This window comes from Solanum pennellii, chromosome 9 (genome assembly GCF_001406875.1).
Source record: "Solanum pennellii chromosome 9, SPENNV200".
Lineage (NCBI taxonomy): Eukaryota > Viridiplantae > Streptophyta > Magnoliopsida > Solanales > Solanaceae > Solanum > Solanum pennellii.
Window position 1 is genome coordinate 4,358,961 of NC_028645.1, and position 22,227 is coordinate 4,381,187.

The 22,227-nt window shown below is 35.4% G+C and overlaps 2 protein-coding genes across 2 annotated transcripts in view; both read right to left on the reverse strand.

Annotated features, from left to right (window-relative positions):
* Positions 1-3,884: 3,884 nt before the first annotated feature.
* LOC107031260 (ribonuclease II, chloroplastic/mitochondrial) lies at positions 3,885-13,810 on the reverse strand. The gene is made up of 15 exons (XM_015232563.2): positions 13,419-13,810; positions 12,655-12,814; positions 12,433-12,546; positions 12,239-12,316; positions 12,042-12,170; positions 10,639-10,860; positions 10,193-10,375; positions 9,016-9,078; positions 8,787-8,893; positions 8,559-8,708; positions 8,038-8,197; positions 6,750-7,145; positions 6,126-6,350; positions 4,171-4,791; positions 3,885-4,066 (listed from the first exon to the last, which is right to left on the reverse strand). The coding sequence occupies exons 1-14, from the start codon at positions 13,685-13,687 to the stop codon at positions 4,666-4,668; spliced, it is 2,382 nt and encodes a 793-aa protein (XP_015088049.1). The 5' UTR covers positions 13,688-13,810; the 3' UTR covers positions 3,885-4,066; positions 4,171-4,665.
* Positions 13,811-14,073: 263 nt separating this feature from the next.
* Positions 14,074-22,227, reverse strand: part of LOC107029193 (RHOMBOID-like protein 1) — a 10,880-nt gene continuing 2,726 nt past the window's right edge. Inside the window, exons 2-6 of the mRNA XM_015230545.2 lie at positions 21,174-21,337; positions 16,217-16,380; positions 15,841-16,097; positions 14,608-14,734; positions 14,074-14,376 (exon numbers count right to left, since the gene is read on the reverse strand). Coding sequence (XP_015086031.1) covers positions 14,254-14,376; positions 14,608-14,734; positions 15,841-16,097; positions 16,217-16,380; positions 21,174-21,337 — 835 coding nt within the window. The 3' untranslated portion in view covers positions 14,074-14,253. The remainder of the gene's footprint in view (positions 14,377-14,607; positions 14,735-15,840; positions 16,098-16,216; positions 16,381-21,173; positions 21,338-22,227) is intronic.

Genomic DNA, 22,227 nt, shown 5'->3' on the forward strand with positions numbered 1-22,227 from the left:
AATAATTAATATAGATGTTCTTGTAATGGTAAATTAAAATATTACAAAAATTTAAATTTTAAATTCATATCGAAAAATTAAATACTAAAAATAGAAAGTGGGAACTCGTCATATATGCCTTCAACTACCTTAGACTTATCCACACAAAAATAACAATAGTACAATATGGATTTTATATAAATTATACACACACTTTTAGGAAGAAAATAAAAAATCATGTAAAATTACATATTGTTTGATAGCTAATTAGGGTTAACGCATGTATATAATAATGTATGAATTAATTATAAGAAAATTATAGATTGTCTTGTGTAACTTAGTTATTTCTATATTGTTTATTTCACTTTTTATTTTAAATATAAAATAATACATACATTGCTATATATGTATAAGTTAAGTGCGGTTTTAAATTGCAAATTAAATACCATATTAATTTTTATACATAAATATTATACCTCTTAACTAAATTAGATATAGTACTTATTGCATCTTAATCTAGAAGTGTCGAAGAGTTACATCTTCAGATTTTAAAGCATTTTTTATTAAAGCGATTTCACTTTTAAGATTCAGAGACTTCTGATTAAAAAAAATAGAATTAACATCATCTATTATTTCTCGATTATCTTGATTATTAACTTAACATTGTACAATACATCCTAATGAAATACTACAAGGAATAAGTGGTCAACTACCTAGATTAGTGTCAAAAATTCTCATCTTGAGATTAAAACAATTCTTATTAAAAATAATTTCATTCTAACATTCGAACTGAAATTTCTGAATACTAATAAAGAAATAGAAATAATATTATTGGAAGTCATTTTTTTTCTCAATTATTTTGATTATTATCTTTTAACATTGTATTGGTTTGTACTTCCCGAAAAAAATATTTTAAAAATTTTTGATCTTTATGTAGACATTGAAATTTTATTGGACTCTACAAAAATACGTTCAGTTCAAGTTGGGACTCGACAAATTGTGTTCATCTCAAATTATGATTCTTGGAGGATACTCAATCCTAAACCCTAGTTTATAACTATATAAAATTAAAGGATACTAAATTCTCTTAAAATATATCTCGAAAATTCCATAAGATTGAGATTTCAAATATTTCGCAAATTGATGAATTATTCATATAGAGAGGTCAAACATAAACCAACCTAATTCGAGAAATACGCCAAACGATCCCCGAATCATGGATAAATCTTAAGAGAGTGGATCAAGGGAATAATTGTATCCGCACTGTGTATTGATAAATAAAATTATATTTTTTCAAATTTTATTTTTGTGATTTATTTATTTTCCATAAGTTTAAAATTTGTTACAAACACTATATGGAGATTATATTATTATTATTTTTTTAATTTAAAAAAGAGTTCTATCATACTAAATACACCTCTAGGGTCCTGCTTGCACATTTACCATTATTTGAAAACTACAAATTTAAACCACAAATTTTCAAAATTCAAACATTGAAAATAATTAAAAATTATTAACTACTCAACCAACCACATTGTTGGCCATTACACATATTGCAACAAAAATAATAATGCTTCCCCACATTTATGCATAACTTTTCAATTATTTAAAGGTATTAAAAATATAAAAAACTTAAATGTTTCTTAAAACTCTCTTTTTTGGATAAAACTTTAAAGGATGGGGGTGTACTTCTTTCATTATAAATAGGCATTTATGAGAATTGCATTTTCCTATTACTCATAAAGTCGGTTGATTTATTATTTTATGTATCGTATCATATTATATTACGAAGAAAATTGAATTAATAAAATAAAACTTGTTGTTATATGCATAATTTCGTTAACAATATGATATTTGGGACGTATTAATAGCAAAATTGAATGCTCGATAATACGTTTCATGTATTTATTGATACTAAATATCGATTGAAAATTTGGGATGCAAGCTAGCATGTAAACAACTTAATTATATTATATGATGATACATATACTCAAATTTCTTCATAGTAAAGTATCTTGCATGCTACTCTAGTTCTATAATTGAAATAGATATAACATGAATATAATTAGATTGCATTACGATATGTATACTTTTTCGACCACAACACTTGATTCTCTAACAACAAGAAGACTTCTTTTGTCTATATATTAATGAGTGACAAAGTTGAGTAATTTATTATAAAGACGATAAATTAAATGAATTTTTTTAGGAATAACAAATATGATTGAAATAATAAATCTCTATAACTATAGTTTTGATAATTGCGCTTTATAGCTATAGTTTTGTTTGCTATGAAGACTGTGATTTATATATTTCTCTTGCGAATATGCTAATAGGGTAAGTGTATACAAATTATGTATTCATACATTTATTTATTTTTTTCGAAACTCTGTTGTATATTCGCTTGTCAATTCTTGTTTTGTACAATAAGGAACCGAATTATACAAATCAGGCGAATAACAAGAATTGGGGAAACTGTAGCCCCAAATTATAATTTTCTTAAACTGTGCCTTTAGTACCTAATATGCTAAATATTTGCTATTCTGCATAATTTTTCCTAAATAGAATGTACAATTTGGGTTATAAATTTAGTAGAAATGAATGATTTTACCTAAGATCAATTTATTTTAAGAAATATATTTGTACATAAATTATTATAAATTTCAAATTCTCAAACTTCAAAAATCATAAATTGAACGAGGTGATTCAATAAAAAAAAAGGTAGAACATTAAAGTTTGAGATTTTTTTTTATGACAATAATATATTTAGTGTAATTCAGTAAGAAAAGTAAAAATAGAAAAATGTGTATATAACTTTTTTCGTATAGTATGAAAATAAAGAATTGATGTTTCCAATAGACCATCCGCATAACCACACAAGTAAACAAAGTAAAACTTAAAAAAATCATTATTCTTGATCTTTCGTTGATCTGTCATATCTTAATAATGTGATAAAAATAATAAAGAATCTTATCCAACTTGGTTCTTGATTTAAAAGAAATAGAAGAAAATAATAATAATAAAGAAAAAACTAATTTTGAGAAATCTGTTCATATCATGGGCAGATTCAACTTGTCGATTATCAGCTACACGAAAATTAATTTAAAATATATATATAAATAAAAACAAAACAATCATAGAGAAAAAAAATCTAGAAAAATCACATTCCTTAAAGAATGTGTTTTATTAATTCAGTGTGTACATATAATTAATTAAAGATTAATGTGTAAACTAAGCAAAAGACTGAGACTTCACTTGTTTCATTCGCAAGATTAAGGAATGCTAATAATTTTCCCTTTTATATTAATAAAAAAGAATTGGAGGGCAGAAGAAAGGGACAAAATGATAATATATCTGATACTAACCTTAAAGTCGTATGTTCGAGTTATCAACACGAAAAATTCAAGTAAAAATGAAAAAAAATAAAACATACAAATCGAAAAATAATCCAAATTGGAAATGAGGAAGGGTGTATAAAGTGAGGAACTGCACCATTACTAACAAGATGAAAATTCAAATAACCAATCAACTGAGCTGTTAAAATTATTTCAAGGTCAAGGGTGATTGTTTTGGGGGGGATGACATAAATAATTGAATTGTGAGCATGTGCATATACCTCCTAAAAAGGAGACAGCAAATTTCACAGATATGAAAATTAAATGATCAAATATCTTATACTATTAAAGTTTTTTATTTTCACACTCTAACTTATGGCCTTTACACAACTAATTTTTTACAGAAATGAGTCCACATGTTTTTTTTTTTACTTTTTTTGAAGGGGTCCTTAAATAATATGTAAAAATAATCTACACAGAACATGAAGGTAGGGACTAAGAAATAGTAGGTAGTAATATTTATATTTCATCTATTATTTGGGTTGAATGGTGACCATCATATCTATCATATTATGCATATAATAATTAGCTATTTGAAGCATTATTCTAAATATATATCCATACATATATATCCATACGTTACAAACAAATTGAAATGAAGAGAGTACTGTTTTTCTTAATGTTCCGTCCAAACTTGTGTACGCTTCCACTAGGTACTTGCTACCTTTCACCAACGTAAAGACCATATAAGTCTGTAACCAAAGGTTCGGCAGATGAGAAGAAACTTTATATCAACTCTTAAAGCCAACATTAATGAGTAAAATGGAGAAAGAATAATGCAAAGAATGAGAAATACCTCTTATACTTTCTAGCTCCATGAGGGCAATAGAAAGTAACAATAACTGATATATTGAATTCAATCAATCTCCATATGTGCTCGTAGGCAGAAACCGAAATCAAATTGAAACCTATCCTCTATGATTTCCCGACCATTACTGAACTTCTTGATGATGTGAGACAACTGAAAACTTGTACATATTGACCAAAATCTGTACAGCTCAGTCAAACCTCGAAAGATACATGGACGATACTGAAATTCCACTGTCCAGATAGCTCGAATGAAGACAACAAGAAGAAACATCGTTGCCCTTGTGTGGTTGTATCTCCAAACATGTATATAAACTATTGACTTGTCATTGAGGTGAGAATCATTATAAGTTCCTGAGTCCTCACTAGAAAAAGTCATCTAAACACATGCACGAGGAACTGAACTATTGCGTTAACTGTTGCAACAAAATGTTAGGAAGGCTTGTTTCCATCATAAGCTTTCTGGTCTCCACGAACAAATATCCTATACAGCCTCAACCTCCTTAAGAGAGAGAATATCATCACGTGGATGAGCTTCTTCAACTTGGACATCTACTTCATCACCAATTTGTACACCAATAGACACCCACGAAGAAGCTTGAATTCCAATCTGCAACAGGTTTGCATTAGATTATAGCAAAACCAGTAAGAATGAAAAGAGGAACAACCAGAAATCATTAATCGCGAGGAAAACCATGGGAATATCTTTTGACCATACTACACTGGTGCCTGGTATGTGTCTCAGAGAAAGGGAGAGGGGACAAATTGATATTCCCTGCTCAGGTTAATCTTGAGAGATTCGGGGAAAGTAACAAGGCTTGCGCTAAAATTTCTAAGCGTTCTACATTTTTAAGGACCAATTCTGGCACATATTAAGTCAAGATCAGTAGAGGCCAAACATGAAAAACATGACTTGGTGAAAATGAGCAGCAATTAATCATAACTTGTGTCAACTTGCACTCATAAAACAGCCCAAATGTTGCCTTAAATCAGTGCTTTAATGATACCATGCAAGACACTTTCTTTTGGTAACTGAGGAATCAACAGAGAGCCATTTAGCACAGGGGTCGAAACCCAGCGAACTATGGGCCTCAGCCCTCTGCCATTCTTCACTCAAATATCAGGCTTAAATACTAGTTGAGTCCGTACCAATACGTGTGTCTAACCCACACATCACACAATACGTTCTTATCACTAGAACATAGCGCTGGGGATTTCTTTTTTTTTTGACAAAGGTATCAAGACATAGCCTTGGGGATTACAAAATATAAGATCATTCTCCACTTAAATATCATGGTTTTGTCTTTAGCAGGGTTCAAAAACAATGATGTACCAGTACGGCTATAACCCACACATCACGAGTTGTATTTTTACCATTAGACCAAAATCCCATGGACTACAAAATACAAGAGGCTTTTAACTCATATATTGCCTGTCAGAACATATCTGCTCAATCCTTTATAATAATTTCGAGCTGGGCAATCTCATATAAATCCTACACCACATAATATTATTATTTGAATAATATGATTAGTTGAAATGCTTAGCATCAATGAATCAAATTCATATATAAACAAAAGGGAAGGCTTAGCTTGTCTCAATTAGTCAGACAGGGTGGATGCGAGGAAGAGCCTTGGTCACACTTCATTTTCTATAGGGGTCCGAATCTGTGCTGCTTCCAGTATCACATAAATCTAGAGAGATAGGGACCTCAAAGATTGACTAAAACACGAGAAATTGACTTTGAGAAAGAAAAGGGGTGAGCAATGCAGAAACAGAGGTAAAAAGTAAGAAAGGGCCAACAGCAAGATTCATGATAGACATGAGTGCCCTAGAAAACATTTATAGGCATATTTTAAACACATCTCACACGCTGAAAGAGTGGCAAATCAATAATTGCAATTCTGGTATCCAGCATAGATCAAAGAAATTATGAACTCTTACCTCCGTCAACAGTATTGCTGCTATTCGGTCTTTGATGAATCTAAGGACCAGGGCACGATACCGTTTCCCTTTCGGCTGCCTTCTCAAGTATTCCAATATCCAATAACGAAGACTGCTGCTGGAGAGCCTCCTTACAACTCTGGTTGTCATGTTTACTGAAGACGCAATGCCTTCTAGCTCCCCAGCTGAGAGAGGAAGAGGATCACCACTAAGAAAGGCCTTTACCTATATATACAACAAAATGAACATCAGAACCTCACAAAATGTTCTTGCCATTTTAATCATGCACACACCGCTAAGGCTCAAAGCTACATGTTGCAGAATTAATTCATTAACATGGTAGACAAAAGGAGAAAATAACTGCACGCATAAAAATTACTTGGTATGGGAAAACGAAAGAATCAATTAATGAGAAAGCATTACGTACATACTTGCATGAACAAAAACAACTCTATGTAGGGTTTCTATCCAAGCTCGATTACAATGTAGAAAACAATCCATGAATATCATATAGGCATTGCCAAGTTGCAATTCAAGAATGTCTAGCCCAATAGATAAGGCTGAACACTTTCATTTGTCACAATTGCAAAAATCTTAGCAGCACTAGTAATTTAAAGAGCTCACCTGATAATGGGCTGCGAGATCCATATATCTTCTAATAGGGGAGGTAAACTGAACATAGCCTGGAAGTCCCAACACCCCATGGCGTATAGGATTCCTGAAATCCATTTCAGCTGCACGCATAGTTCGAACAATAGCAGCACTCCTAACGGGTCCTTCTGGAAGGTGTGCAAATGCAGAAGCGTCGATATTAGATTGAGGCTGTCCACGGTATGGTAAAGGGATGTTGTTATGAGAACCAAAAGTGGCTATAACTTCCCCACAGAGAATCATCATCTCAGAAACAAGCCTCATAGCTGCATCAGCCTGGTTTTCAACATACAGCTTGATTGACGGCTCTGGATGATCTGGATTAGTCACCTTAATTCGGGTTTCGATGGTGGCTGTGTCTATAGCACCCTGCAGAAACATTCCTTGTCAATTTTTGGTTCTTGAGAATCAGAATACGCTGCAGCACAACTGTAGACAATCTTCTTAAAACTCTAGAACCAACATGGATAAAGTCATGCAGAAGTAGTAAATAATTACATGAATGCCAGTTATAGGAGTTTTTAAATGTTGCAAGAAGACCTCATACGACAGCATCAATCTGAAGCTGCATGAGAGCAGCTTCAAATAAAAGAAGCAGAGCATAATGAGTGCAAACATAGAATTCAAAAAATCTCAAACAACATCTAGAATGCAAAATTGTGAATACAATCATGGGCCAGATACTTCTCATGAAGCGTTGAAGTACATAAGCAAGCATCTGACTGCAGCAAACGCAAAACCAAACATGGCCACTGTGCATTTTTCGAACAAAGAAGACGACTATAGGATCGAATTCGCTCTTCAAAAACTACTCGTCCCATACCTTCTGCCTGTTTCATATGTGTGGAACCTGGTCTTTTTCGGTTCCAGCCTCTCCCTCGAATACATAGGGTAGGTAGGCTGGGTGAGAAATGGTTCCTTCCCTCTTGCCAATAAACTTTTCCCAGCCGCTAGGTGATAGAAATCGCTCAGGTCAGTGAGGAGTCACTCACTCATCTACTCCAAAGACTCACTAAGACTAACCTATCTACAACTACATCCCCGAGCGGCAGTCAAACGGGGGCGTGAATGCGAGATGCCAGCGGAATTCTACAAGCACTTATGTAAAACACAGCCAACAATATACATGTAGCTGGGACAATAGCTCCTCTCAATAAGAGTGCGGTGGAGAAAGGTGAAACTTGCTCTTAATTTCCATCAACTGCCAAATAATTACACATACGAAAAATAATTTGAAGTTCGGCAGATAAGATGCTACTACCTGTTCTCGACGCCATCTTAACCGGAGTGCAGCTGCTTCAGAAAGAATTTTCAGTTCAATCTCTTCTTCAAGATTCAAATGAAGGAGCTCCGTAGCACTCTCATATGTCAACATATATGTCGGTTTGATGATTGAGTTTTCCACCGAGTATTCTGCAATGCTGCCAAATCCATTAGGTTAATGATTTTATTTAAAATGTTCATTTCTCAAGATTTTTAAATCCAAAGCATGACCTCATTTAGTAACCAGTTCGCTTTGAAATAATAAGTTCCTGATATCATACCATCTTCAAGATCCAGAAAATGAGACAAACAATTGACAGTTCATGACATATCATTTTTATACAGAAGGTTAAGCCAAGAAGCAACCCCAAATGAATATTTAAGAAACTTCTCAATAATACACCCAATAGAGATACAGTAAATCAGGATCCAACATTGAAAGCCCCAAATTCCTGTACTCCAGAACTGATGGGATAGCGGACAACAAAATTTTCAGTACAATTCTAATTAATAACTAACCTGCCATCAGAACGCAGCACAACAGACACAGAAACAGCATTACACAACCTTCCTTGCTGCAGACTCATGCCTTCCATAGCCAACCTCTCAGGGAACATTGGATATGTTGCAGTAGGCAAGAATATTGAAGTTCCTCTTCTTCTTGCATCCCTGCAAAGAAAGCAATATTAAAATAATACTTCACAAAGATATCACTGAAATCAACATTTTAGGCATAAGATGATGTACTTGTCTATTATGCTTCCTGGCTGAACTAAACTAGTAGGATCTGCAATATGTATCCAAAGTTTAATCCGGCCGTCCTGCAACCTTGTTGCACTCAATGCATCATCAAGCTGCAACAGTCATGCTTTAGGAACATTGAGAATTATTGTAGAAAATTGCATTTTTGAACTCTTAACACACAGTCAAGCACACAAGACATAATTCTCCCATGAAACCACAATGTATAACGCACCTCATCAGCCTCATCAACATCAATCGCGTAAACCTTCAGGGAAGTCAGGTCTATTCTATCAGCCTAAGCACCAAAACAACAGTAAATCATTGGTTGATAGCATATATAAAAAAATGGACAAGAACGAGTTTAGAAAATAAAAATGCTTCAGAATTGTGTAGCAATGAACGTTTCTATTATGGTTCTAGACAAACCAAAAGGTTTTCAGTGAAACCAAAAGTTTTGCACAAATAGGAAAAAAAAGACGTTGGATTCCAGTTAAAAAAGTTCTCCTTTATTTCTAATATAGAACCTTTTTTTAATCAAGAATCCTAGTTTGATCAGCCCCCAAGGTCTAGCTTGAATGACAAAGGTGGAGGATTTGTGGCTTAGGTCGCAGGTTCAAGCCCCACACCATGCAAAGCAAAGCCCGGTATTTAAGTGGAGAAGGGTAGAGGGGTGGGCCCATTATTCACGAGTTCAGAAGGCTGTGATTGGTCCAAAGGGCGGTCACAGACGGATTTCTCGGTTATCGAAAAAAAATTAGAATCCTAGTTTGACCAGATTCTCCTCCAAAGCCATTGGAGAAATTTCTCGGGCGCAAAAATAAAGCTAATGGTCACATATTCTCTTTGCCGAGGTATATTGGAAACAACCTTTCTACCCACAAAGGTAGGAATATGGTCTGCTTACATCCTATCCTCCCCTTACCCCACTTGTTACATCGGGTATGTTGTTGTGGTCACATCTCCCCCCTCCCTCTCTGTGTATCTGTGCGCGCACACAAACTTTTTAATCAGCATGTAACACCTTTTGCTGTTGACAGATAGGCAAAGAGATGAATAAACATGACAAGTTTGCTAGAACTTGGATATTATATAAATCAAAATTATTTCATAGACGTCACACTAAGACGTACTGGAAATTATGGTGTTCAGTGGCTCAATTATCTTGTTTTGACATACTGTCACAATCCTCTATACAAGTGGAACTTTCGCTTTCACCAAAAGTACAAAGAAACATGAAATAAGAAGAATTTGGAATTTTACAAAATGCAACACTAAAAAAAGCTAGACTCAGAGGAATTCACACTCAATCTGTAACACCGCAGTCCAAAGGCAAAATAGTACAGTCAGAATGGCAAAAATATAGATACATACGTTGATATCACAAGTAAAAAACTTAAAGGCAACAATACCTCATCAAGGTCAGTCGATGTAGACAAAAGACTCTCTGCGGCCGATATAATCTCATCCCGATGATCAGTAGGGAGGTTCAACTTTAACAAATCGAGATTTACATGTACAGGAAAATACCCAATATCTATGAGGAGATTCACTGCTGCAGATGAAGTCTTTGCCTGTCCCATGGCTTTCAAAATCTAGAAGAAAGGAAGACAAACAACATGATACAGGTTAGTCTTTTAGTTTTCCGACCTTTCATAAAGGAAAGCTGAGCATAACCTAGCAACTCAACAGGAAAGCAGCACAAGTCCTTCAGAATGGCAGTAAAAACACAGCCTAACTTAAAAAAGATAATAATTGTGATTCTCAAATAAATTCAGGAGACTTTTCATCCAATAGCCAAAGGTTTTTTTTGTGACAAGATATCCAATAACCAAAGGTTAAGGAGGTAATTAATTACCATCCCAGCTGTTTTCTTTTGATCGTCATTTTTGCAAGAATCAATGGCAAAAGCTTCAAGAGACTGTATCTTGTGCCATGTTTTCTCTTCAGCCTTCCAAGAAGATCTTGGGGGTTTGTCTTGATAAGGCATTTGTTTAGCAGATCGTAGAAACTGTATAAGTTCCTCAAACTCCTTCTCTGAGGCCTCTTTAGCAAGCTTCCTTCGCAAAAGTTCATCCACCTAAATTTTTAGGCCAGGCAGTTACTTGCATTGAAGAGAGATAAGCAAAATGAGGCATTCATATAGCAAAGTAAGAATACAGAGAGAAAATCTTAGCGAAGCAACCATGAAAGATGGGAAGTTTCAAAGGCAAGTCTTCAGGTAACTCTATACAATGTTATGAACTGATGGAACAAGTAAAACACACAAGTACGCATGCATGTGTATTGCGCGTGGTAGTGGAAAGAGGAATAATTCATTGATCTTTACTCAAACATTTAATACACACACACAAATTATATCAAAAGAAATTGGTGTCGAAATATCAGGTGTAAAGGAAAATACTTGATGAACTTACTATTATAAAAGTTACATTATATTAATACTACATCATAAGACTGATGGAAAAAAGTTACAATTATTTAGGCTCTCTGGGTTTAAACACAAATATCCACAATATGATCTTTTATACGATAATAATTCAAAAATTATCTAAACATACAGGTATCAAAATATCTATCTATCTATATATATGACTGTAAAAGAGAGAAACTATAAATGTAATCTTTTTGCCGGTTTTACACGTTTCTTATCGAATAAAGAGGAACATTGGAGCAATGGGAAAATTGTCTCTCTGTGACCTATAGGTCATAGTTTCAAGCCGTGGAAGCAGTCATTAATGCTTGCATTGGGGTATATATCACAATCTTTCGGTGCAGTGTGGCCTTCCCCCGACCCTGTGTGAATGTGGGATGCTTTATGCATCGGGCATCCCTTCACTAGTTTCTTATCTAATATCCGGATGAACTTTACTTCTTCAAAGTCCAGTTAGTTTGTACACAGGTGGAAGTGCATGTGTTAGCCGCTATTATTTAACATTTGAGCAGATTGCCTGAATGGATTATATCAGATTACAAAGATGATCCCATTCATATAAAGCTAAACAAATCATGCTCCATTGAAAGCAATCAAGATCTGCCAAAACACACCTATCTCGGACCTTCAATCCAGGATCAATCTCTGAAACAAATACCAGAATAGAAAAGAATAGGAAAAGCTCATAGAAGAGAAAATGATATACATAAAAGAGATGGGAACGATTAACATATAGAACACAAGAAAATGTCCAGTCATCTAAGACCAAATGAGAACAGATGATGCATTTTCAGTTGACCAAAATAGCTGATGGAAGATTGTATCACCTGGTTAGCAGTCCGAGGTCCATATACAGAAAAACCTTTTGACTCCAGAACTGCAAAGTACACCTCATCTCTTGATAACAGCAGGTGGGCGCAATAGGTCTCAAGAGGCTCCGCACTACCAAAAATCATCTGGTAGGACAAAAGAGGGTCATTAAAAGAACAATCAATGTCGACATCATGACTTCCAGAGAGATTACCTCAGCTAGTTCTTGAACTGTTACTGATTCATTTTTCTCAAGTAGCTCATTCCATGCAAATTCAAGCAGTGCTGGATCCTATCAGTGGGCACTAAAAAATTCAATCTTTATCCTAAAAAAGAGTACAGAACTGTGTATTGTGTCTCGTTAACGTGTAGAAAGAAAATTCAATTAAACAACAAGAGACAACCAACCAAGTTATCATGAGCTTTCTGTACAAATTCTGATATTTCTGTGGGCTCAAAATTTTCTGCACCAGGAACAATAAAAGTCACTTGCTGTGGCTTAATAGAGGCTGTAATCCCATTCTGCATCATCAAAAACCAATAAAATAAACTAAAAATGAATCAGTGCCTAAGCAGCAAATAAGCCTAGTAATCCAGTAAAACGAACTCTTCAAGTATTTCTATTTACACCTGATCAGAGACCATCCAATTCTTTTTTCCATCAGGTTTAAGAGCAACTGCTAGCAACAACCTTTCAGAATCCTTCTTGAACTCCAGCAACAATCCTTTTTGTAGTGTCCCTTTCTTCAACTTGTCCTCAAGCAGCTCTCCTGTGCTTACTGATTCCAGCCTATAAAAGATACCACAATAACCACTCCTGATTTTAGACCTCAAAAACAACAATTCTAACAAAAATCGTGTAAAACTAAGGGCTTTTAACACATTTGGCTACTCGACCAAAATAATTACAGTCACTAGCCAAATATATATGTGTATATATACATATACACTAATTATCTATAGACTATGTTTACCATATGTAGATATTCTAAATAAATAGATACTCAAACTTGGCCTCAACTGGTAAATATGCGCTCAAACTTTGAGAGTGAACATCTAAACACTCCATCTTAGTCTCAAGCAACAACTAAACACTCCAACTCGTCCAAGCTATGTCTCATGGACACACGACACTAATGTGACACATAAATTTTGGAGGTGTGTAGATAATCATTTTGTAAGTTGAAGAGTTCAATTGACATAGTCAAAATAAATTGAGGTGTCTAGCCGTGCATACTCAAAGTTGAAATGCTAACTTGTAGGTTGAGGCCAAATTTGAGTGTCTTTGTTTATGTATTATAACCTATGACTTATACAATATAGAATTAATATACCAAAATAAAATACATTTTCAGTAGAATTCATAACGGTACTACAAAATGAGCAGAAGGTACTTGCTAGTAGCACGAACTCTGCCACGTTTGTGTATCGAAGCAAGCTCTTCCATAACCATTTCGACGAGGTTTTGAACTGAATAGTTCCGAACGGTGACATGGCTGAGAGGATAAGGCACACAACGGAGAAATGAATGTGAATTCGAACGGTTTCTTTGTCGAGAAGAAGCTGTTAATTGACGGACACAGCGGCACCGGCGGGAGACGGCGAGCGTCGGCGTTGCGGCGGAACGGAAAATTACGCAGCTGTTCATGGCGCGAACCGCCATGGTGTGTGTTCGGGAGCTAGAAATTGGTGGTTGAGATAGTTTGAGAAGTCATGTGTGTATAAGCAATTGGGGATTTGGTTTTAGAAGAGGCTTTCGTTAGTTTTCTCTTTTTCTTTTTAAATGTTCAATCGTGGTTCGACTAAATTTGATATTAAAGTATTATCAAATCCAATTTTACATGTAGCATTTGAAATTTGTTAGCATTGCTATGACTTGAAATCGAAATCTATGATTAGTTCTTGTTGTATTTATAGTAAATGATATGAAATTTTTATTTTATCGAAATGACTTATCTATAAAAAAAAACATCATTCGAGAAAAGGCCGACAAACCCGACCCACTTCCCTTTTCTCAACAACAAAAGGATCATAAACCATTTCAGCAAGTTTTATTTAAACAAGTATTTGATTCACTATTGACATTAGAAAAGCTTTCAATGTGAACTTTTTTATACTATATAAGAATGTTGTCCAATACAAAAACAAAAATAACAGTAGGATTAAATGTTTATGTAAGATTTCTGAAATGGCATCAATATACAAACAAATTGTAAGTGTGATGGCTATTCAACGGCAAAGCTGAGTACACAGTCCCTGGATCTTAGACGTACTTGGATTCGACAATGGATAGGTTCTCGTCTTGTTACTGTTGGAGCACGTCAATGTGAGCTGGTTAATCGTTTGCTCGGACTGCAAGAATGAAAACAAGTTCAACTCGCCAAATCACCAACATCATGAAGTCTAAGCGACTTAACACGCAAAAATCCTTAAAATTTCATTAAGATTTTATTTTTATAGGAAGTATGGTAGTGCAACTTTACATCCTGTGGCTATGGAATTGGAAAATGAACGTTTCATGTCATGACAGTGAAAGGAGATTTTTTCAGTTTTGTGAAAATGAGAAATTCAGTAACTTCTTACCATACAGGAAACAGGCTCTGTGTTGCAGCTCCACCTTGAAGTGGGTAGACAACTCATATAATGGCACCAAGAACAATGATCATTTAAATCTACTCCGCGGAAAAGCATGACCAAGCCACTAGTGAACCTGCAGCAAGGAGAACATAAATTATTTACCACATGTACAGCTAAAACATATTGCTTTCAACTAGTGAAGTGACCAAGTCGGATCAAATTCAGAATCTTCCTTGTCAAAAATGGCCATATTATTTAACCATCTGAAGTGTTTGCCACTAAAGATCTGCTGCATGTACGTGCTTAATTCTAATTCTTGGTTCTTGTGGACCTAAATTACACATTTTTGCGTACCTGATACAATATGATCAGATATATCTGAAGTTTATCGTTTAACGGCTATTGTTGTCAAAACCAAGGGAATGGAACCATGAAGTAATCGATAACAGCAGAGTAGAGTAATGGGACCTATATACTACAAATAACATGTCACTTGCACGTCGTGGAGACTGCAGTTGCTTGGCAACAAATAAGTGATTCACTAAGTCGAGATCCATTCATCAAAAGGTAATTGATAAGTATCACTCAAGTCAAGGAATGAAAACAACTTGGTTTTATTTATCTGTTTTTTTATAAGTAGAATGAATACAGCTTAGTGTTACAAGCATTTGAAGGCATAAAATTAACAGAGAGAGACATGCTAAGGGGTGCTCCTCCTACCAACTACCGTCACTTCCTTCATGGCCCGTGCTACCCCAAACTAAGTGGGTCAAATGATAAACTCGGAAATCTGGTCTATCTAAACTTTGGTACTCAACCCTCTATATCCTGGGAAGTCAAACCCCGGTCCTTGGGGAAGTAGTAAGAAAAGTTTCATTATCACTACTTATTAGTAGTACTTTGTCACTAGACTTAGACCCATAAGGCTCATAACAATAGCAGATATAACCAGCACCAACAGCAGAAACTTGTCTAGGAATGAAAATTCAACATATTTTCTTCTTTTTCGCTTTTAGTTTCTCAAACTAGGGCAGAAACGAAATAAAAGAGATGACAAAATGGCAAAAAAGGACTGGTAAAAAGAAAGTTAACATGATATAAAAATGCAAAATGTGTGAATATTAAACACACTGTAGTTTAAATGACCCACTATCAAAGATATATATAAAAACCTATTCTGCAGCCTAATTAAAACATGACAGAATAGGAAAAACAGGGTGCAGCACCAACGAAACTTACCCAATTATCAAAAGAATAAGAGAAACAACCCATAGAACCATTTGATACATCTTGAATTTTGGTTTAGCCGATGCTGAATATGTTCTGGATGCATATTTCTGGCTCACCCAGCCAAACTGGGGCCGGATCAGAAATACGAAACCAAGAAGAAAACCAGACACAAATCCTCCAATATGAGCGAAGTTGTCAACGTGTGGGAGAAGTCCAACCGCCAGATTTATAATAATGATAACCACAAGGGTCACTAAAACTGCAATCTGCAGAAAAGGGGAAACAAGAAGTCCAAGGGCTAATAAGATGATTTCTCTATCAAGTGAGCAGCAAGCCGATCATTAATGGAAGGTGTGAACTGTGATGAGAACTGTTTGATAAATACCTTATTGGCATATATGGTCCAATTGATTATAAGCTCTGAAAGCATGCTTCCCAGCAACCCAAAAAGTGCACCAGAAGCACCAACAGATATATTTGACTTAATAAATAGAGCTGAGAACAAACTGCCACCAAGTCCAGCGATGATATAGAGCACACCAATGCGTACTACAAGACAAAACAAGGATAAATGAGCAAACAGTAGTCTCAGCTACTTCTGAATAACAGGTCAGAGATCACATATACCAACACAAGTAAGATTCAGTTGAGAACCCAGAGGTGGATCTAGCTCTTCACAGCAGTTGCAATCAAATTCACTGCAGTCGGCTAGTAAACAGACTTGAGTGTCTAACAGGACAAGGCCAGACTACTGTTTTGGGGAGTGCTTACTTCCATAAATCTCAAATGTGATAATTCAACTGAATCCTCTTGTGCAAATGGGCATCAAGGGACCAAACGTTATATATGTCATGCAAATGAGAAAATAACACTTTCAGATCAGAGCATCTTTCTAGTCAATTGGATCCATTGAATTGTTCAAACACGTCTTTTACCGCCAAAAAGAATTAACAGGAGAAGAATATCCTCTAAAGAATGACGCAAAAGGAATGGCCACAAAATTTTGGTATCAATACTAGCCTCAAAGTTGGGAATGGACACAAAACTTCCCCTTGGGAAAGCAACTGCTTAGGACCTGGTCCACTCAAGCTTCTATTTCCAGATGTTTTCATACTGAATCAACAACAAAGAGCTAATATCAATGAAGTTTAAAGAAACCAAGGCTGGGACCTCAGTTTCAGAAGGCTTTCAAATGACTTGGAGATGTATATATTCATAGAATTCCTCAACATTCTCAACCTCTTCAAAAGAATCTCACTAGAACAAGATAGACTATGGTGGTTGAGAGACAGTTCATGTATCTTTTCATTCAAGACAGCATATCATATGAGGAAGAACAACAACCTTAATGTGTAGTGGTTCTGGAAGCACTTATAGATTACCAAGATATCATACAAAGTGGCATGTTATGTTTGGTTAGTAGTTAAGAGGGCCTGTGTGACACAAGGCAGACTGCAGAGGAATGTACCTTTGCTCTATTTGCCATCTACATGGAGGAAATGCAGAAACAAATAGTCATCTTTTTTTTGCACTGTAAGGTGACTTCTCAATTGTGGGACATATTTCCAGCTATGATTAATTTGAGCTGGACAATGCAAATGAATACACTAGATATGCTAGCTAGTTGGAGTAGAAAAGGAGGAACAAAAGCTTAAAAAAGCTAGTTGGAGTATGATCCCAGGCTGCATATGATGGACTATCCGGAAGGAGAGGAATTCAAGATGTTTTGAGAACAAAAGCTATCCTATCCAGAAGATAAAGTTTAATTTGTATTCTGCTTTTGCATTTTCAGTGGAAACAAGAGTATATAATCGACACAGTCACAGAGAGTCACTATAGTTTTTGTTAAGTTAGCCTTTTTATGTAACTTATATTTTAGTTCACTTCCCATTTAATTGCGGCCTCCACAGGCGCTGTTGATCTTAATACAAAAATGTTACCATTTCATCTTCATCAAAAATATGTTACCATTTTTTTTTAAAAAAAAAGAGGCAAAAGGATTTTCTGAAAATGTGCCTGTTTAAGCAGTGTTATCAAAGGCGAAAAGCGCAAAATAACTCTAAGTTCTGTGAGGGCTTAAGCGCAAATAAAGAGTGGGCTTTAATGAAAAAATGTGCAAAGGGAGAAAAGAAAATAAATATATAATTTTAGTCCAAGACCAATAATTATAAACATGAACGATAAATATATGACCGAAGAAATTGAGAAAAAATTATAATAAAGTGAAATATCAATTATTTAGTGTCACTTCTTCATACGAGGCCCATTGGCAAGTAAATGTTTGCCTTAGAACCTTGATGACGACATTGAAGCGCACATAAAGCGAGTCGAAGAGCTCAACAAGTTTTGAGTCTCGCTTCAGGGCTTAAGCGCGCTTTTGATAACACTGTGTTTAAGTGAAAGATATTTTATTATAGAAAAGAGAAAGTGATGTATTTGTTTAGCGTTGAATACCTGAAACTTTTGCAGAAACTTTTTTTCAATGAAAACTAGAAAGCAGAGGTCCAATATATCTGCTGCACTAAACAAAATTGCAGGAGAATTGATATTACTTGCTTTCTTTTACCTTTATTGCAATCTATTGGGAAAGACAAGGCACAGGAAGCGGTCAAGTGCTTTGCAGGAGAGTAAAGCTTCAGCGCCAGATGATTCACTTCAGCATTTTTCCAGCTGTCTTGGAATATAGTCAAAGACGAGGAGATGGTAAATTGAGGCTTTTCAGGATATGGAAGAATTCGAAAAAGAGTCCCAACACCTCTTTTGTTGTTCCAAAAATAGAGGGTGCCAAGGGTATCAAGGATTATAACCTATTAACCTAGTGTAAGGAATCTATAAGATTATATGTGAAGTGTTTTTTTGATAAAGACGATGATGTCCAAAGTGTTACCCAATAAACTAAAGAAGGTCTAGATAAGACGGTATCTATTTCGCAGAATGTTTTTGGGGAAGGGGGACAAATTCCTAGATGCAGTATAGGTGGCAATGAACTAATGAAGTGGTTGATTCAAAGAAGAAAGCAAGGGAAATCAAGGATTTTGTGCAAATTGGATCTTGAGAAGACCTACAATCACGTAAACTGGAAGTTCTTGATTTTATTAGGTTGAAGAGACTTTGGTGCAAGATGGAGGAAGTGGATCAACTGTTACATTTCAACAACTAGGTGTTTGGTCCTAGTGCTCGGCAAACTGTTTAGTTTCTTTGGTGGTTCGAGACGAGTGGGACAAGGCCAGCCCTTTATCCTCTATGTTGATCATACTAATGATGGAAGAGCTGAGCAAGGTGGTGGATAGAGCTGCTGTAGGAGGTTACATGAGGGTTTTTTCACAGCGATTGATGGACATAGTACTGTAAGCATGTCTCACCTATTGTTTGTGTATGACACTTAGTATTTTGTAATGCTAACAGAGCTCAGTTGGCTTACTTGTGACAAGTGTTGACATTGTTGAGAATGGTTATAAAAGGCGAAAACATCCCAGGCCAGTTAGAAAGGTGGAGAAGATTGAGGTCATACTTCTTAGCACGTGTGTTTAATTGCAAGGTGGGGCTCTTCTACCTACTTGGTATACCACTAGGAGCACCAGTAAGGACCACAGTATCCCCGTGATAGAGAGGGTATAAAGGAGCCCATATGTTGGCAAAAGAGATACTTATCCAAGGGGAAAGGTAATGTCAACTAAGAGTACACTATCAAGTATCCCGACATTTTTCATATCCTTGTTCCATGCTCAATTTAGTACTCAGTAGCACAAGAAAGTCAAAAAACTTAAGTGGAATTTCCTATGGGATGCTTCAAGTGTGGATAGGAAGTTCCACTTGGTAAAATGGGAGACAAACAGTCACGAAACCTAGGTGTTCAAGTCGACTTTGGGATTAATGATTTGAAGGTAATTAATAAGAGTACAAGACGCTATTTGGGAAGTGTCTATGGAGTTTGGTATAGAGGAGAATGCTTTTTGGATGGCGTAACCACAAAAATATGGGATTTCAGAAGGGGGGTTGGAGGACTAAAGATATCACACTTCATAATGAGTGTGGACTATGTTAGAATATCCTGAAGGGGTATGAAGAATTCAATGGGAATGTATCATTCAGGATGGATGATGGAAGTCGGGTAAGTTTTCAAGGACAACTGAATTGCTTCACAAACGAAGTACTTCACAAGTTAGCCATGATGAATGGAGATGGGACGGGAAATAATGGTATCTTCTTTGCATTGTATCTCTATATTTTTGGTGTAAAGAGATAGGATTAAGGGATTCAGATCAACTTTTAGAATTCTTAGGATCTTTGTAAGTATTATGCTTTTTTTTTTCTCCTGATTTTCTAAAGGTCCCAGCATATCCTTAATGCTGAAGAACACAATGTTTAACCAATTCTCAAAAAAAATAATGGTATCTTCTCGTTAAGTCATATTATGAGAAGCTTCTGAGACAAGAAAAATGTGTTTTCCACTAGGCAACCTTCAAGGGGGTGATCTTGACGATTGAGAATTAAAGAAGAGATACGTAACTTAACTTCATGGCTAGCTGCAAGGGGTGATCTTGACAGTTGAGAATTTAAAGAAATGAATGATTACTTATGTTGATGCTTATTGTATAAAAGCACAGGAGAAGGCATGAATCATCTCCTTTTACATTGTTAGATGGCACCTCGCTAATAGCGGAAAATAATGAGATGGTTTGGACTTCAATTGGTGATGTAATGTACTATTAAAGAAGCAATGTTTAGTTGGATTCTTAAAGAACGGCAGAGTACACCCACAGCATGAGATGTTGCTACTTTAGCACTTATGTCGATCATAAAGAGGTAGAGAAGAGGAAGAGTTTTTCATAGAGGAGAGAGATTTTGTACACTAGAGGAATAACCTCTTAACCATATAATTTTTGGTGCATCCATGAGGTTCTTAGGTTCTTATATGTATAGAAGATTGTCTTTTGCAGAAAACCATATTGTACAAGGTTTCTACTTTTTGGTATATTTCTGGTATGTGGGCTCATTTTGAAATTTTATCAACTTTACGAGCAAAAATGTGAGATGCAACATTATCAGCAACATACTATATCCAAGTAATCATTACTGGTCAATAGGTCTTAAATTCTGCTTTACGAATTCTAATATCAGCAAAGAGAAGAATGAGCTTATAAATCTTGTGACTAACAAACGAATGAAAGTTGTAGCAACTAAGTCTCAGCTTCTAAAATCTTAAGTACTTTTGGCAATGCAACATAACGTCAAATGTGAATTTGCTATAAAGTACAAGTTCTTTAGATCTTTGATAGCACAAAACTTAGAGAAAAACAAAATGTAAAATGCAGGTGAAAGCTCTGGTATTTACAACATACCAAATCCAAACTCCCGCTCCAGCCGAATGCCAATCACTAGAAGACTCAGCATGTTGGCCAGTAAATGAAAAACACCACCATGCAACCACATGCAAGTAAAAAGACGCCATCCTTGATGTTCGCGGACCACCTTATTCACATCTAGAGCACCCATCTTCTCTAGCCTAAACAAAAAGGAACAGATATACAGCTTTATACATGTTTGATGTTTATCTATTCCATGTAGCTTAGTTTAAGCAAGAAGAATCAACTCACTAACATAGAAAATCAACAAAAAGAAAAATGAATGACACAAATTCATTCATCAACCTCAATGCAGTAAGAGATCAACAAGTTATAGTAATTTGATCATCAATATTGAAGTGCATGACTAGTCAAACGTACTGACTCATAGGTGATATGACGAATATCGGAAGTACTGAAAGAATTTTTTATAAGGATGTTAATGTACTAAAGTAGGATAAGTTAGACCTTTAATCACATGAATGGAAGTTCTTACAAAAAATCTATAATCTCTTAAATCTGTGCCGTTTTAGCAAATCATAAACACACCAGAAACAAATATCTATATAGTCAATACAAGCAGGTTGGGTTGTGGTTAAATTGATATTAACACACGGACAATAACTAAGGTGCTTCACGCATTCTCAATAAACAACAACTCTGCCATTTGACATGAGCCTTTTTGGTTTGCTTAGAGATTGCATGTAGTGTGGGAATTTATGGAACAGTGTGTCAAAGGCACGCTTAAGCCCTAAGCGAGGCTCAAAACATGTTGAGCGTTTTGGGTCGCTTAATGTGCACTTCAATGTTGTCATCAAGGGGCTCTGTGACATACTTTTCCTTGTCAATGAGCAGTGGGTTCAAGATATAAAAAATAAAATTAAGATACAAAAAATAAAACTAAAATGTGGCAACAAGGATTTGAACTCGGGTTGGCTGGGAAAATTGAACCCTCTTCACCACTCGGACAAGGGTCACACTTGTGTTAGTGGGGTCAAAGGTTAATACATACATATATAATTTAAAAACTGATTTTATATATATATATATA